At 37.2% G+C, this 15,881-nt stretch overlaps 2 protein-coding genes across 7 annotated transcripts in view; one reads left to right on the forward strand and one right to left on the reverse strand.

Annotated features, from left to right (window-relative positions):
* LOC113673051 (cyclin-dependent kinase 14) overlaps positions 1–8,073 on the reverse strand; it is a 26,502-nt gene extending 18,429 nt beyond the window's left edge. For 2 of the 6 annotated variants that reach the window (XR_016182720.1, XM_089193069.1), the window contains exons 1-5: positions 7,945–8,070; positions 4,428–4,499; positions 4,211–4,282; positions 3,100–3,161; positions 2,444–2,629 (exon numbers count right to left, since the gene is read on the reverse strand). Coding sequence is in view for 5 of the 6 variants with exons in the window: in XM_089193069.1 (XP_089049195.1) it covers positions 2,444–2,629; positions 3,100–3,161; positions 4,211–4,282; positions 4,428–4,499; positions 7,945–8,035 (483 nt within the window). In the remaining variant the exon portion in view is untranslated. Of the gene's footprint in view, positions 1–2,443; positions 2,630–3,099; positions 3,162–4,210; positions 4,283–4,427; positions 4,853–5,722; positions 7,823–7,944 lie in introns of those variants that run through there. The other 4 variants (XM_089193068.1, XM_089193072.1, XM_089193071.1 and 1 more) reach the window with 4 other exon arrangements.
* Positions 8,021–14,871, forward strand: LOC113673053 (bax inhibitor 1). Its single transcript, XM_027189407.2, has 10 exons — positions 8,021–8,178; positions 8,969–9,077; positions 9,545–9,635; positions 11,992–12,021; positions 12,346–12,394; positions 12,762–12,859; positions 13,045–13,124; positions 13,472–13,572; positions 13,684–13,756; positions 14,240–14,871. The coding sequence occupies exons 1-10, from the start codon at positions 8,117–8,119 to the stop codon at positions 14,261–14,263; spliced, it is 717 nt and encodes a 238-aa protein (XP_027045208.2). The 5' UTR covers positions 8,021–8,116; the 3' UTR covers positions 14,264–14,871.
* Positions 14,872–15,881: the final 1,010 nt, after the last annotated feature.

The raw sequence follows: 15,881 nt of genomic DNA on the forward strand, positions 1-15,881 counted from the left end.
TTTTGAAAGTTTGCGGTGAGTAAAAATTGCGATATTCGTTAAGGCCTATTTACACGGCACGACTTTGTCGCATGCGACAAGCTTACGACAGGCCTACGACATGACTTAAGAGTCGTAAGCGAGTTGTAGGTTTGATTTACACGAAACAATTTGTGTCGTAAGCCTGTCGTAAGCTTGTCGCATGCGACAAAGTCGTACCGTGTAAATAGGCCCTTACGTGATCAAAATCTTATAAAAGAATAGATGTAGCGGGTTGAATTAAGCTTACATAACGCTCGGCGCAACTGAAACTAGAAAAATTCTGAAAATCGAATCGGTCACTTGCATGCCGCAGTTTCTTAAGCTTATGCTTTACAATGAAATAAACCTATCAGTAAGGTTTCAAGATTCCTCTAGTCACGTTTGGGAACATTCAAGATTCATAACAAACCTTAGTACATAAAGAAGCCCTCCTTGGTAAAAACAAAATAATGTATTCAGCCCTTTTTTAGTAAAATCCATGAGAGAGATGTACTAACTCCAATATAAAAGTCACTCAATATAACAGAGATTTCTCAATTTGAGAATCCAATGAATGCCCTTTTCCTCATAGCCATCTTAAAAGCCTGTTCTGAGCTTTAAACATACATATTTTAATATATTATTTTTTTTCAAATTCAGATGTCAAGGAATCCAGATACAAAATGGTCAAGGTTCTTGTTGACAACCTCATTCAAGGCCAACTCATTGTGAGCCCAGGAAAAAAAATACAAACAGTACAAACAGCAGCTAAGTTTGAAGTCTAGGATAACTTCATTCTAATTTATTGTTACAGTTACAACAAGATTTTAATAAAAAAATCAATTTTATTTGTCTGTGATTAGCCCCTTCACTCCCAAGAATATAACTATATAAATATAACTTAAGATAAATTGTATTTTATGGAAGAGAATCAACAGATTTTATTCACAATTTGTGTCAAACCAAATTTAATGATTGATTAGAACTATTTTATATGAATAGCTGTAATTGAGGATTAATCCGTATGAAGTTTTCAAGAAAAGAAAAATAAATCAAATTCCATCCTAATATTACCACACATTGATGTTAGTAATTAATCAAAAATATTTTACATGTAAGCCTTAATTAAGCTTCTAAATAAATTTCATTGAATACTTGAATTTTAGCTGTGTTTTTTTAATTTAAAGTATTTATTTTATATCATTAGCCTCAAATTTTTGCTTAAAATTCCCAGTAATTCTTAAACATTCCTAAAAATTCCCAGAAATTCCAAGAAATTCCTAGGAATTTTTTAGATTTACAGCTTTTCAGGGAAAGTCATCGGTTCTCTGAGTTGGAATTCCTAGGAATTCCTAGGAATTCTTAGGAATTCCAAGTCCTGTTGGCTATAAACTTGGAATTTCTGGGAATTTCTGGGAATTTTTGGGAATTTCTAGGAATTTCTAGGTTTTTAGAACCAGAGTTGTAATGGTTGGGAATTCCCAGTCCGAATTTACCGTGAAAATTCACACCTTTATTCCTAGGAATTCCTAGGAAAATCCTAGGAATTCCTAGGAATTCCAAAAGCCATTTCGCAAGGGTTGTAAGATCTTGTCAAGATCTTACCATGATCCTGCATGATTTTACAAAAGTTTTGATCAGATCATAACCAAGATCTTGACAAGATCATTAAAAGATCTTGTCAAGATCTTAGCAAGATCTTAAAAATATCTTTCCAAGATCATTGAAAGATCTTGTCAAGATCTTAGCAAGATCCTGCAGCTTCTTGCAGGATCTTGTCCAAGATCTTACATGATCTTACCAAAGGTCTTGCCAAGATTTTATCAAAGATCTTGCCATGATTTCACCAAGATCTTGTCCAGATCTTACCAAGGTTTTCAACCTGGGAAACCATTACACTTATCAAATGAGCCCAGTATTTCTAGTTAATACCATTCTTTGTGCATAGCTCCTAGATCCATGACATCATTTACAAGAAAACAATACCCAAACACTGTGATTGGTGCAAGATATTCAAAATTTACTATGGTATGATTGGTACTAGATGCATACCCTAATGCTGTAATCTGATTGGTGCGAGATAATACCCTAATGCGGCAATCTGATTGGTGTAAGAAACATACCACTCTATATGCTAACATAAAGTTATCTCTTTTTACAAAAAAAAATAACTAAAAAATGCTTAAGTATGAACTTCAAGTATGCAAATACCAAGGACTCCTTTGATGTTTTTTTTAATGTGATACATTCAGGTTCTTCATTCATTTAATGCAAAAATCCTTTGATTTCTTTTGCTCTTGGTTTCCAAATACGCTGACATGCTGAAGGGAACTGAGTTTTCACAGGAAAATATTACAATAGAGGCAAGGCCTTGGTTGTTCAAAACTCATTGATAGTGATCATCATTACTATCAAACCATAATCACCATTATTATCAATGTACCTCTGGTAGGCCTTTTAATTCCCCAGGTGCTAATTCATCAGAATGCCTTCTACCATAACCAATCTCAAAGCTGATCTTTCTCAGTCGAGTGCCTATTGAGTCTGATGAAGTCCTTCTCACCACTGGTCTAACAACAGGATTGTTTGATCTTGCACAAGGGCTGGACTCCATGAAAACATCATCAGTCTGTTTGAAAGAGAGAAAGATCATAAATGAATACCACTTATCAGTGGATTCATGGAAGAACTGATTTTTTACTTCCTGTCACTGGTCTTAAATCACTAAATTGACAAACTTATTTGATTTCTTCCTGATAGTAGGGCTGAAAGGACACAGCCATAATAAGGCTTTAAAGGCAGAAATGTTAAAATTTTCTTCAAGATACAAAAATAATTGTCCCAATTCAAATTCCAGCCACGTTCATTTTCTCCCAATTTTGAGGCTCCACTTCACATCTCTAAAAATCAGACAAACGAAGCAAAAAAAATACTCCCATGTGTGAATGTGCTTATGTCTACATTAGTGTTACAGTTAAGCTAAAAAGCTTATCATATTGTACCCTAGTATAGTTCATGAAGATATTACTGGGATACTACTATACTTAGTCAACAATAAATACAGGTTTTAACAAAGACTAAATGCTGAGAAGATCATACCTCTGCATGTCTGTTATTTTGTACAGCGACACCTGGTCCACCGCTCTCATCTTTTATGAATGCTAAAAGGTGAATTGAAATTACATATGCCAAATGATGTCTGTACCCGCAAAAAACAAATTGGAAACCTAAATTGAGTAAGTGAAAAGCCATTACAAGTAAGCCCATCTAGTAATCAGGCCTTTCTAGACAACCATAAGAGTATCCTGCAAAACTTTGAAAATGACCAGAAAAGTCTTCAAAAAAGACAACAAAACTAAGTTGTTATTTTGGCATTGTGTCTGGAGGACCCTTATTCAGTGTCTGCTTCCATTGTGAAGAAGTGACCATTATCAGGAGTGCCTCTAATAGCATGGAACCCTAACCCTTCATCACAAATTCATACAAAATTTTGTTAAAAATGATTGAAACAAATCTTTACAAGAATGTTTAACATGTGGTAGTTAAGGCATTGTGTTGTGCTTTCTAATGAGAAACTTGACTCTCACAGTTCTATTCCATATTCTGGAGTGCAAAATTCATTTACTCAACTATTAGCAACCTGACAAATTTCTAAGGGGTTACCCACCACAGAGAAAAGCAGAGCAGATAAATTTCAGTTATTCAGAGTAGCTCATTCAGCTAAGAAGCTGGTTTCCAGAGGGTCCTGGAGGGACCCTTGCTACGCCTAGAAGCATCCATTCCAGGTGTAACAATACTTCTAGTGATGTGAGAAAAGCTTAGCACCCATAAGACTTAACCTTTCCCCCTAAAGTTTAAAAAGGGAACCTCCCCCACTCTACCACCACAAGCTCCATTTCTCACTTACTAAAGCACTAGTTTAACATGATTATCACAATGACTCTGGAGCACCATCTTTTTCGGTGTGCGGGAGAGAACCATACGATGTCTTCAAGGAGCCAGTGTTACCTACTGTGCACAGTTTGATTGATATTTGGTATTTGAGCTGATCATCTGATCATCAAACATCGATGTAAAAGCCCAAGCTGGAGTATTACGATCACGTATTCTAACAACATAACCCTAATTGGTTCTAAGCAGTCTGTTTAAATTCAGATCAACGATAATGGGCAAGATCAAATGACGTTTAAGTGATAACTGTATTACTCACAAAGTCTTAGTCCTTGCGAAATTTTTCTTCGCAGTTTCTTGATCTTCGAGTCAGAAGACGACTTTTTTAACCCTACAATGAGAGAAGGAAACCAATTGCACATCTTAATGAACAGTCTTAGACAATTGCTCACAGACGTGGGGTAGATGAAAGTTGGTGTCACCTCTTTCGACGTATCACTATCACGAACACTTCAATATCACGGGTAAGAACCAACCTTCTTTCAAAGTTGCAGGACTGCCATCTTCATCGACCGTGTTTTCCTCTTCTTCACACACCTCGTCATCTTCTGCAGCAGAAGCCATATTTCTTAACTTCTCTCAGGAAAAGGCAAACAAATCCAAGTTGACTAAAAGCTCAGCATCAAATATCGATCTCTGCATATTTTTTACATCATTTGGTTGATCTCCCAGCAAACGCACGAAGATCATTCGTTTTTTCGTTTTTACCTCAAGCTCATAAGGCAATTAACCATCGTAGCTCTCTGAGAGGCCTTGTTACAAAAGAATAACTTAGTAAGGTAGCTTTTAAAACTAATAACTTGCTTTTGTTTTCGAACGCAATCTACTGGCAGCCAACATCAGCCATAACAACACAGGCTACCCACAGTGCATTACACGTGTCGACAGTCTGGCTAACAGCAAAAGAAATTAGTTGTGGGTAGTGGGGGGTGGGAGGGTGATGGTTGGCATTTGGCCTGAGATACCGTTGGACGGTCTAGGAATCGGGCCATTCTGAAGTTGCTTCAGGCCATTCTTATCACTCAGTCATCACTTTCTGTTCCAAAGTGATGAATGAGATTAAGGTCAACTCGCCATTACACACCGCCACCACTCAAATCGCCACCGGTGGTAAATTGACTCGTTGACGAATATAGTTAATCCTTTAACTCCCAAGATTTCATCAGTAATTCTCCTTACTGTCTATCGAACAATTTATATGATGTTAGTTTGAAGAATTTGGAATTGGATCAACCAGCAATCCCTAATTGATATTTTTCTTTATTCTCATTACTTATCTGCTCGATATCATACAAATAGTAGAAGGAGAAATTCTGTCTCGGTCACTAGTGGGATTTAAAGGGTTAAAGGCTTCCTCTCTGAGATTCACCATGTTTCTACGCAATTTTAGCTTTGCATCATTAAAACCAAACGAAATGAAATACAAGATGCAAGCTTTCATGTGATGTAAGCTTCATTAAATTTGGTTTCGAATCGCGTTCATAGAGCGAAACTCGCGTTAAAGGTCACTTCAGCGTCCGTTGTGCGTAATACAAAGAAAGGACGCCAAGCCCCTCTCTACAAACTATCGCCGTATATGCTCGCACCGTGTTGTGCAGTGTGCGCAGTGCAGTGCACCCAATTTCGCAACTTACTTCTAGATCTTAGTTTGTAAGTTTCATAAGATTTTATCAATATCGGCAAACTTCACTATGGTTTCGCGCACGCAAACTGGTCATAATCTTCAGGATATCAACATGTTTTATCTAATTAATGTAACATTGATACTTACCATTCTTCTTGCTTTTTACGGTTAACGTTCCATAATCGAGACACTACACATGACGTCAAAGTCAATTTGAATGAAATATGGCGGTCAGACAATAAGTTCGTCTAACTGGATACTGAGACGTGCCATTTCATTTAGGCCTCATGTCAGTCATAACAAAAGCAGCCAGAGCAACAGATCACACTTTCTCGCTTATTGGCCGAAAACTGGGTTATTCAATCTACCAGGAACAAGCAGTTGCTTGGTCGACATTTCGGATCACCTCCCAATGTTTTTTCAGTGGGGTTAGTGCGAACCCCATTAAATATAACGTAAAGTTCTTCAAGGTTGTACCGTTTGTAACCAAAATGCTCCCCGTCTGGCACGATGTCAAATCCAAATCCCGCTTTTCATAATCACCTTAACGGACAAAACACCGACATTCAGTTTACCAGGGAGATCGAAGAAGACGGCAAGCTTCTTTTTCTCGACTGTTTGGTAGGCCGAAACAAAAAGAACTACGAACGACAATATACAGAAAACCGACGCATACCGACAGACTGCTTGACGAATCATCCTACAACCCGACTTCCCACAAAGCTACGACTATCAAAACATTGACAAGACGAGCGCAACTTGTTTGCAACACACCGGACAGTTTATCTGACGAAAACAAGTACCTTGACCGTGTTTTTGACAAAAACAACTACAACACTGACTTCATTAGACGAAACACTCACAGGGCGACCGACACTACAGAAACTAACAGGGACTCCACATCTGTCACGACTACAGCTGCTATACCCTACATCAAAGGCACTTCTGAGGCTATCGCGCGGATCCTACAACCTTACAACATTCGCATAGCTCACAGGCCTATTACTACTTTACGACATTTGCTGACCAACGTTAAAGACAAAGACGAACCCAACAGCAGACAGGGAGCGATTTATAAGATCGAATGCTCCGACTGCCAGGCCTCCTACATTGGTGAGACTGGGAGAAACCTTAACACGCGACTAACTGAACACAAACAAGCAACTAGAAATGGCGATGTAAACAATCACATTTCTGAACATCACCGACAAACTAATCACAGAATCGACTGGGACTCTGCTAAATGCTTAACCTACAATACAAACTATTTTCAACGACTGACTCTGGAAAGCTGGTTTACTAACTTAGAACAGACGCCTCTCAACAGATGCCAACAACTACCGGCACCTTACAAACGACTCATTAACGACGTGAACAAACCGACAAACAGACCGACAAACAACAGACGGATCGAAACCGACCAATGACTGTTAACAAACTCTACACGAGTCTTCCAGCCAATCACATCACGGCTAAACAGACCAATCACGTTCAACAGACCAGACTTCATAACATCATTGACTGACAACTACTCTTCACTTGACTCTGAAGATGACTACCGCACAGGTAGTCGAAACGTCAGTCAACAGTTCTTTTCAGAACTACACTCACCCGGACGATCACACTACACGAACTCCTGTAAATAATGAGGATGTTGATGAAAGCACGCATGAAAGAGTTTACAACCAACGTAAACTCACGAATCGTACTGCCCCCTTATGAAAGGCTTCGAGACAAAAGAAAAAAAGAACCAAAGGAAGCTTGGGTCTCATAACCTACTTCAGTATCTACTGAGCATTAAGAAAAGAAATTTGAAACTCACTCCTGGAGTAAAGACCTTCGCAAACAACGAGCAATCAAAACGTTTACTAATGAGCTAATTAAGTTATAAATGTTGGGGCAAAAACTCACCATCGTGAAACAGTTCGATTTGAATCGATAGAGATACTATTCTCACCTTCATTTGTCTGGTGACTAATTTTCCCTACAGCTTTCTACGAGCCCTAAATGGCCGTCTTGAATGTCTATCTTCCATTGTTTTTTTTTTCTTTTCCGGCTTCTTTTTATATGTACGTTTTACATATGTATAATCTCCTAATCTCCAATTACAATTTGTAGAGTTTAAATTCATATTAAAGATAATATACCAGAGAACCAGTCGTTCATCTTAAGAAATCTTTAAGATTGAAAGGTGCAGTTTTTGTTCGTGGAGGTCCCTTCTAATGTGACCGCTCTGGTTTTTCTGCCACAGGGACCGGTTAACTTCGCATTTTATTGAATAGTCACGACTTTTGCGAACCTCTGAGTGGTTGTATTAAACGAATCACGTAATAGGTAATTGAATTATTCTTATCTATGACGTCACCTACCCGATTTTCCTCCGGCGAGCTCCGACCAATCCGATCGCCTACGTACAATTTCCGAAATCCAATTATACCGTTGCACGTAGAAGGGCGACATCTTTTGTGTTGAAATTGCTTTCTCATCAACTTTGTCTTCGATTCCTTGCGAAGAAGGAGAAAAAATAACTAAAATCAAGATATGGATAGCTTGTTTGGAAGAAAACCGATTTCAATCGGCGCTTTGAAGGATTTTTCGAGGCTGTAAGTACAAATAGGTTGAGATAAATCGTCTGATTGGGACTTTGTCGAAGATCTGCTGTTTGACTTGCATTAGCTTGTTGGGTGTTGAAGTATGAAAAATTCTGTTATGAAGAACCTAAGTTCTCCTTCAGAAAACACAATATTGATTGCGGAGTTTTTTCAGTGTATGGATATGAGGGGTTGAACAGGTGGCGTAAGCCTAAGTAAAACTAGTTAATAATATTCATTGCAGTCCTGAATTGTAACTCAAACTGAAAGTCTTCCGTGATCTAGGGAAGCCGTGGTTAACTCATTATAATAATCGCAAGAGAGGAATATCACAAAAAGGAGGCTTCAGCTTTTCCTGCACACCTAAAACCTGATTTGTACCACAATACAAACCCTTTAAAATTTGCATTCTCATCTAGGCTAGCCTAGCCTCTGATTCAAACAATCATCACACTTAATCATTTTAAGTCTTCTTAAATTCTTAAGCCATTTTAATATCTTCATGGCTTGCACTGTGGAATCATGAGAACCAATAGATACATTTGTCAGCAAAAAATAAAAAATAGGAAATTATCTAATTTTGTGTAAGGAAACAGAGGAATTTTTTCTTGTTTAATCACCTGCTTTATTCTGTGAGTGTCATCCAATGCCAGTCAAAGTACCAGGCTGATTATACAGTGGTAAAAAATGTGACTAAATATGGCATGAAGGAGCAGAGACACATGCAGTATCACAATGAACACTATCCTGTTATGTATCAGCAACTGTTTTGAAATGGTTGGACTTTTTATATTCTTTGCAGTGACCAGCCTACACGTCAGCACTTGAAGAAGGTGTATGGTTGCTTGTCTCTATCCATGCTTATTGCAGCTGTTGGAAGTGGAGTGCATCTGTTTACAGATGTATTGAAGGTACTCTACGTCAATGTCTTGAAGTAAAGAACTAAGAAGGAAAGAAAGCCATGCCAGCATTCTACAAGCCCTGTAAAATCTGTAACTTGCTAAGCATATCCCAGTTTCTGTAGCATGGAATGGTGAGGCGTATTACTTATCCTCTTGGATGGGTTGGTTGTTCTTTACAAATAATTACTAATTTTGTAATATGACCCACATGGCCTTGCGCACTCAATCCCATAGAAAACCACTGTGAATGCTGACGTGTGAAAGGCCTGATATGTGGACATAAACTGGTCTGAAAAAAGCAGTGTAGCATGACTTTGTTGGCCAAAAAAAATGTTTGGCTCCTGGTCATGAAGCACAGACCTCACTGTGTTTGGTCTGTACGTCATGACCTCAAACAAAATATTTTCCAATCCTTCCCTCCGACTCTGTCAGTACATAGTTATGAACAGTTGTTTACTCTGTTACCTGTTTATCAGGGTGGATTTCTGTCAGCCATTGCTTCCATTGGCCTTCTGATTGCATTGGGCTTGACCCCATATGATGGAAAGAATCAGAATAAAAGAATGGGTGAGAAAAAGTCGTTTGCAAACTTTAATTATTGTTGTGCAGTAAAGCAAAGCAGCACACTTATCAGAACATTTGATATGTACAGTACGGCTTGCATTTACTGTAGCACCCCCAGGTGCATGTAATGTGTGGGAATTATGTAAACTTTCAGTGCATATAATTACATGCAGGCAGTAGAAAAATTATAGGCAAGTCAACAGATGCTTGTATTTTAGTTTGTTCTTTGTCAATTTCAATACATACAAATGTATGCACTCTTTCACATTAATGTGTTTGCTGTGGGAATTTGTATTTCACTCAAACTAATGATTCTGAAGTGTATTCCTACTATGCAAAAATGCAAAGTTAATCATTCAAACAATATTCACTTCAAGAACTGTTTTTTGGTTAATTAGTGCAGGTGGATTTGTTTAATGCAACATGTTAGAAAACTTAATAGTCAAAATGCACAAAGGTAGGGAAATAGTTTCACAAACAGATCTAAGTTGTGGCAGACATTCTGTTACTGTTAACATTTGTTTGTATTTGCAACATGAAGATGTAAAGAATGAATATATAGGTGGTAGAGTGCAAATATTCTTGAGGTCACAACAAGTTTAATGTCATCTTTGACTAGAGAATTGTAAAAGACAATGATAAATCCATAAATTATTGGTTTCAACATGTTTTTCAACAGTAATCTAACCTTGCTTAATGACTGGAGGCTTTTCCTTCACAGGCAGTAACTTTGGGGATGACCTTTTAAAGATGGTCCATGTAATGTAAAACAGGCCACTATTGCATGTTCTGCATATGACATTTAGTAAACAAAAAATTGGGCAGAATTTGGTCACCTGCCAGGCAATGAATCCCAGAAGCAGCATGTGGTACAGCTTAATTTTAATGGCCCATGGCCATAAGAAATCAAATCCAATCTCTGTCTCATATGCTCTTTTGTTTCAGAACATACATTTATTGCGGTTTAGTTGATTGATTCACATGAACATGCATGTATGCATGTAATGTTGCAGTGCACATGAGAAGTACTGTAGTGGTACCCACATTTAAGATTCAGAAGGCTAGAAGGTTGCAGGCCTTTGTTTTCTTTGGGGTGAAGATTTTCAGTTAACTTCAAAAGAGATTTTGAGAAAAATTTAGACATGACGCATCTAACTAACTTCATTAAGGGAATTTGAGGAACTATTGTGGTTTTTGTAGAACTGATGTAACCACTGTGTGCTGTGTCGTTATGTCTTGATTAATGATATTGAATGGTTAAGTTTAGAGAATATTACCATGACTGTGTCCTATGGGGGTGTGATTTGATATTCACTACTAAACAGCAAACAATATATTTTGGTACCTAGGAAGAAACTTCCTCTAGTTAGGGGATTAGTTTATCTTGAGCAGGGCGTGAAATTAACTTTTTTTTCTGATAGCCACCTGGCTCCTAAATTCTTCAAAGTGGTAGCCAATTCAAAAAAAGTTGGTCGCCATTTTCAAAGACAAACAAAATCTTTCTTTACGCTGTCAGCGTTCTAGATAGACCCTCCAAAATTAAGTTAGGGAAAAGATCTTTAACGTGCTACAAAGTGGACACTAAGATGGATGATATACAACGTTCAGGCTCATCTAAATCCAAGATGGTGTCTAGTTATCGATTGAGATGCATGTGCTACATTTTGGAATCAAACTTAACGAGGAAGTTTGCCGCGGATTTATCTTCGCAAATCTTTTTAATTCACTATATCTCTTGGTAAGATTATGATGAAACGTTCTAGTCGCCAATTTGGCGACTAACTTTCAGGATTTGGTCGCCAAAGTGAAAAATTTAGGCGCATTGGCGCCTGTATTAGGCGCAATTTCACGCCCTGTTGAGGATTTCAAGGTTCTAAATATATTTTAGCAGAAAAGAGAGACAGTGCTTATGTCATTTTTCAGTGTTCCTTAACTGATTTGTTTTTCAAAACCACACCATGTTCAATGGAGAATTCAAAGAGGAAGGTCTAACAAGAGTTCCCTTAAAAACACTGGCCACATTATTACAGTGTTACACTGTTGTTACACTCATATGAGGAGATGGCTATGCAACACAAATAAAAATCATGGTATAGGTTTCAAACAACACACTTTCTTTAGTTTATTAGTGTATTATTCTCAGCAGTCAAACTAGTTCTCCAATTTACAATTGGATCAGTTCCTCAGTTCCTCAATAGAGTTGTGTCAGTGTTGTCTTGTGGCTACCTTCATAAACCTTAGGACACCTTTCTTATTCAGACACCTTAATTGTCCCTTAAGTGTCCATATTAGAAAGGCTTTACAGCAATTTATTGTTTTATCATGCTTTCATGCTGTAATTTCTTAATTTTTGTTTCAGGTATCCTGATGGGATTTGCATTTTGCACAGGTAAAGATTGTGGTAAAATTAAAGAATGAGAAAATTTAAAAACCAAATAGTATAGACCTCTCACAAGATGACTATATCTAAACCCAAAACTTCTAGCCTAGAGCACAATGGTAGGGTTATGGAGAAAACAAACCTTTTGTAATCTTAGGTTACAACAGAACATGTTGCTGTTTGTCGTGGTATTCAACTGTACTACATTCAGGAACCTTTAAATATTTTCTGAAATAGACCTGCTTCATCCTCGAGTTAAAAATGAGTAATCAACTATGGTTTTATTTTGATAGTGCAACTAGCTAAGTATGTCTGTCTGTCTTTTTGTTTCAGGATTGGGTCTTGGACCTCTGATGGACAATGTGATACAGATTGATGCAAGGTTAGTTTTCCATCTTACTTTTTCATGTTGTTCTTCTGAAGGAACAATCACATTGTACTTAACTTTTCCATCCCTTCTTTCCTCTTTCCCCTCTTTTTAGTTTATTTTTGAAAACCCTAAAGTCAACCTTGAATACTACAAACCTGTGGTATTTATTTACTCCTCAAGGTTAAACTTTAATTTAAATTGCTATGGGTTGATTGGTAAATTATTTTATTATAATTTTTAGACCAAAGACACATTAATTTGTTTTAAAACTTCATGGTCCCTGGCATATTAGAGATTTTGACATAATTATTGGAATAATCATGACACAAAGTACATAGCAAACATTTGTTCAATTTGTTTTGTTTTGTTTCATTTTCAGCATTATCCCTACTGCTTTCTTTGCCACCACACTGATCTTTGTCTGTTTCACTTTGAGTGCCCTGTGGGCAGAGGAACGAACTTTTCTCTATCTGGGAGGTGAGACTTTTTTGTTGTGTCTCTTCAGGGCTGTCACTGAAGTCAATTGAAAACAGTTACTAAGTTTTTTACTCCACAGTTACTGCAAATAACTACTTTTTGTGAAAAGACTAGTGTCAACTCTTCATCTTGGAAACCATATGTTTATTAACTTATTGTATGAGGCATTGATTATTTTCCTGTAGGTACTCTCATGTCTTGCTTGAGCATGCTCTGTTTCCTGTCGCTGGCCAACCTGTTTCTTGGAGCACGTTTTTTTTTCCAGGTTTGTTTAATGATTAATTGAGTGTACTGTAAATTTAGGTGACTTGGTTGAGGTTTTTCAAGATCACAATGCAAATGGTTTTTTGGCAACTTGGTGGAAGGTCATTTGAAATCCAGATTTCAAGCTTTCAAGCTTTCAAAAAATAGGTGTTCATTATGACCTATGTGTAAAGAGAAGGCAAAGTAGGCAGCAATTTTGGTCACAGTGCGATGAAGAAATTTATCAAGATGATATAAATTTTTTTTGATAATTGGTTCTCTTAGGCACTGAGCTTAGCTATTTTGATTTCTGACTTTTTGGCATTAAGAAACAATGTGGTAACATAATCTTGACATGTCTTACCACAGATTCAGTTGTATGGTGGCTTGGTGTTGTTCTGTGGCTTTGTGCTCTATGACACTCAGCTAATTGTGCATAAGCACAAACAAGGAGACAAGGACTTCTTGTGGTAAGCATATTTCCACTTCAAAATATGCTGCATTTCCTGGTCCTACTTCTAATTTAAAGAATTCACTTATTTGATGGACAACTTTTGAATTCAACTCGTTCTTTTATCCAGGCACTCCATTGACTTGTTTTTGGACTTCATAGAAATCTTCCGTAGGATCATGATAATCCTTGCTCAAAAGGAGGTAAGCTGGTTTGTTTATGTATGGCATGTGATGGAAATGCTTGAGTCTTGAGCAGTAGTGTATATTAGACAATAACCTTGGCCACTGAAAATGTTTATTACTGCTGTCATGTATAGTTGATTTAGTATTCCTATGAAGCCTTGTGGATTTTTCCCTTTATAGCTGGGATATTATTGCTAGAGTTTCATATGGAGTAGGGGTGTGAGGTAGATACTCCAACCTTTTCTCAAACCCATGCCTCTGATTTTTTTCCTCTATTTTGAGGAAAAGGAACATTTTTGTGTAAGCTACCCTTTAATGTATCTTTTGTGAAACACCATTCTGATAACTATCTCATGATGACAAGTTTGGAAAGCTGACACGCTTTATCAACCTCTTTCTTGAGGGTTACCATGGGACCCTTTTAAAACTGTAAGAGTTTAGTTTTGAGGTAACTGAGTATACTTCAACCGTAATTGATGGTCCCATGTTCCCATTTTACAGGATTCAAAGAAGAAGAGGAACTGAGGAGTCAATTTTAAATTTTTGAGAGTGTTAAGCTTTTCAGTACTTTCTTCAGGCTAATAGACTAGATGTACAAGAAGTTTATATTGCAGCAATGTAAAGCTGCAGATTTCAGTTGTAATGTTAGTAAGCTTTCTGGATTCTAAATGTTAACTGAAGTCTGTTGTCATGTTAATCAAGTAATGTTATAACCGTTAAGATACTATGGGCAGCAACAGTATTAGTAAAATAACTTAAGGATTACAAAGTAAGCCCCTTATTAACTCGCTCTCCAATGCAATGTGTAGCAGTTTTTAGGACCAATCCAGTTGTTGGGAATATATTTGACTGTGATCACTCAACAGAAATAATGTACAGTGACGTGTTTGAAAAAAATGCAACTGTGGTATTCAGGCCTGTAGAAAACTTCTATTCTTTACTGGTTTTTTTTTTTCATGTCTTATTTCAAGATACGTAACGTAGCACTTAATGAGTATGTCACAGTAAATGTAGGGTACAGATTTTAATGTTATGCTGTAAACATGGAGTGATTTTTCATTGAGTATCTAAAAAGCACAATCAGTGGCCATTTGAAATAAAGTAATACACCTAGCTAATCATTGGTGACCCAACATTGCTTGGTTTTTATTTGTGTGTAATTGGTTGATTGATAAGATTGTACAAGTTTCATAAATCATCAGTCAACATGCATATACTGAGTCCAGCTATGAATAATAAGTCGCTCTTACGCAACAAGGTTCGATTTTTTTTTAAGATGGGAAAGTTGCAAGGTAATAATGAAGACCTAAAACAAGTCTTAAAGGAACTGAATTAAAAAGATATGGAGATTGGTATTCGGTCTATTCGCCACCACAAAAAACTCGCCACCACTAAGAATCAAATCGCCACCGGTGGCGATTTGACTTAAACTTTTTGTGTAGCTTCTCGTATGAACCTTGCATTAATTAAATGGGTAATTGTGAAGAAGAGCTCCCCAAAAAACCTGTCGGTCAACTGTCGGCCGACAGGTTACCGACAGTCTACCGACAGCTAACCAACAGGTTACCGACAGGTTAAGAAAAAAGAAAAATTGTGTTAAAAACGAACAGTTAACGTGACATAACAATCCGTAATGGTGATGTATGACTCGACAGACTTCACCTACTTACCGATCGACGGCAAAGTTGAAAGTATGTAAAGAAACGTTTCTTCCAAAATGTTGTTATCAGATGCGTATAGGATATATCACTTGCGTAATTTACAACACACCAGACAATCTAAGAATCGCATTGGAAGATAATTTAATCGAAAACTCGGCCAAAAACTCTGATAATCATAAGCTACGTATCAATACAAACACTTTCGTTCAAATCGCCCAACAATGCAACGCTGCCTCTTATGGTATGTTATGTATGTAACAATGATGTTTACCTTGTGCAATTGTGTTGCTAACATCGTCCTCAATCTTGCAGGTTTGGGATGAATTGCTATTTCCAATTTCAAGTTTAATAAATGATACAACTGTGAATCTTTTTACTCGTTATGTTAAGTAATAAATTACTATACGCAACAATTCGATAATTAGACTTGGATGCGTGATGCGATGATTGATTTAGGCGCGCGCCGCTAAAATCACAATTCT

The sequence above is a fragment of the Pocillopora damicornis genome, chromosome 14, assembly GCF_964200805.1.
Source record: "Pocillopora damicornis chromosome 14, jaPocDami1.2, whole genome shotgun sequence".
Lineage (NCBI taxonomy): Eukaryota > Metazoa > Cnidaria > Anthozoa > Scleractinia > Pocilloporidae > Pocillopora > Pocillopora damicornis.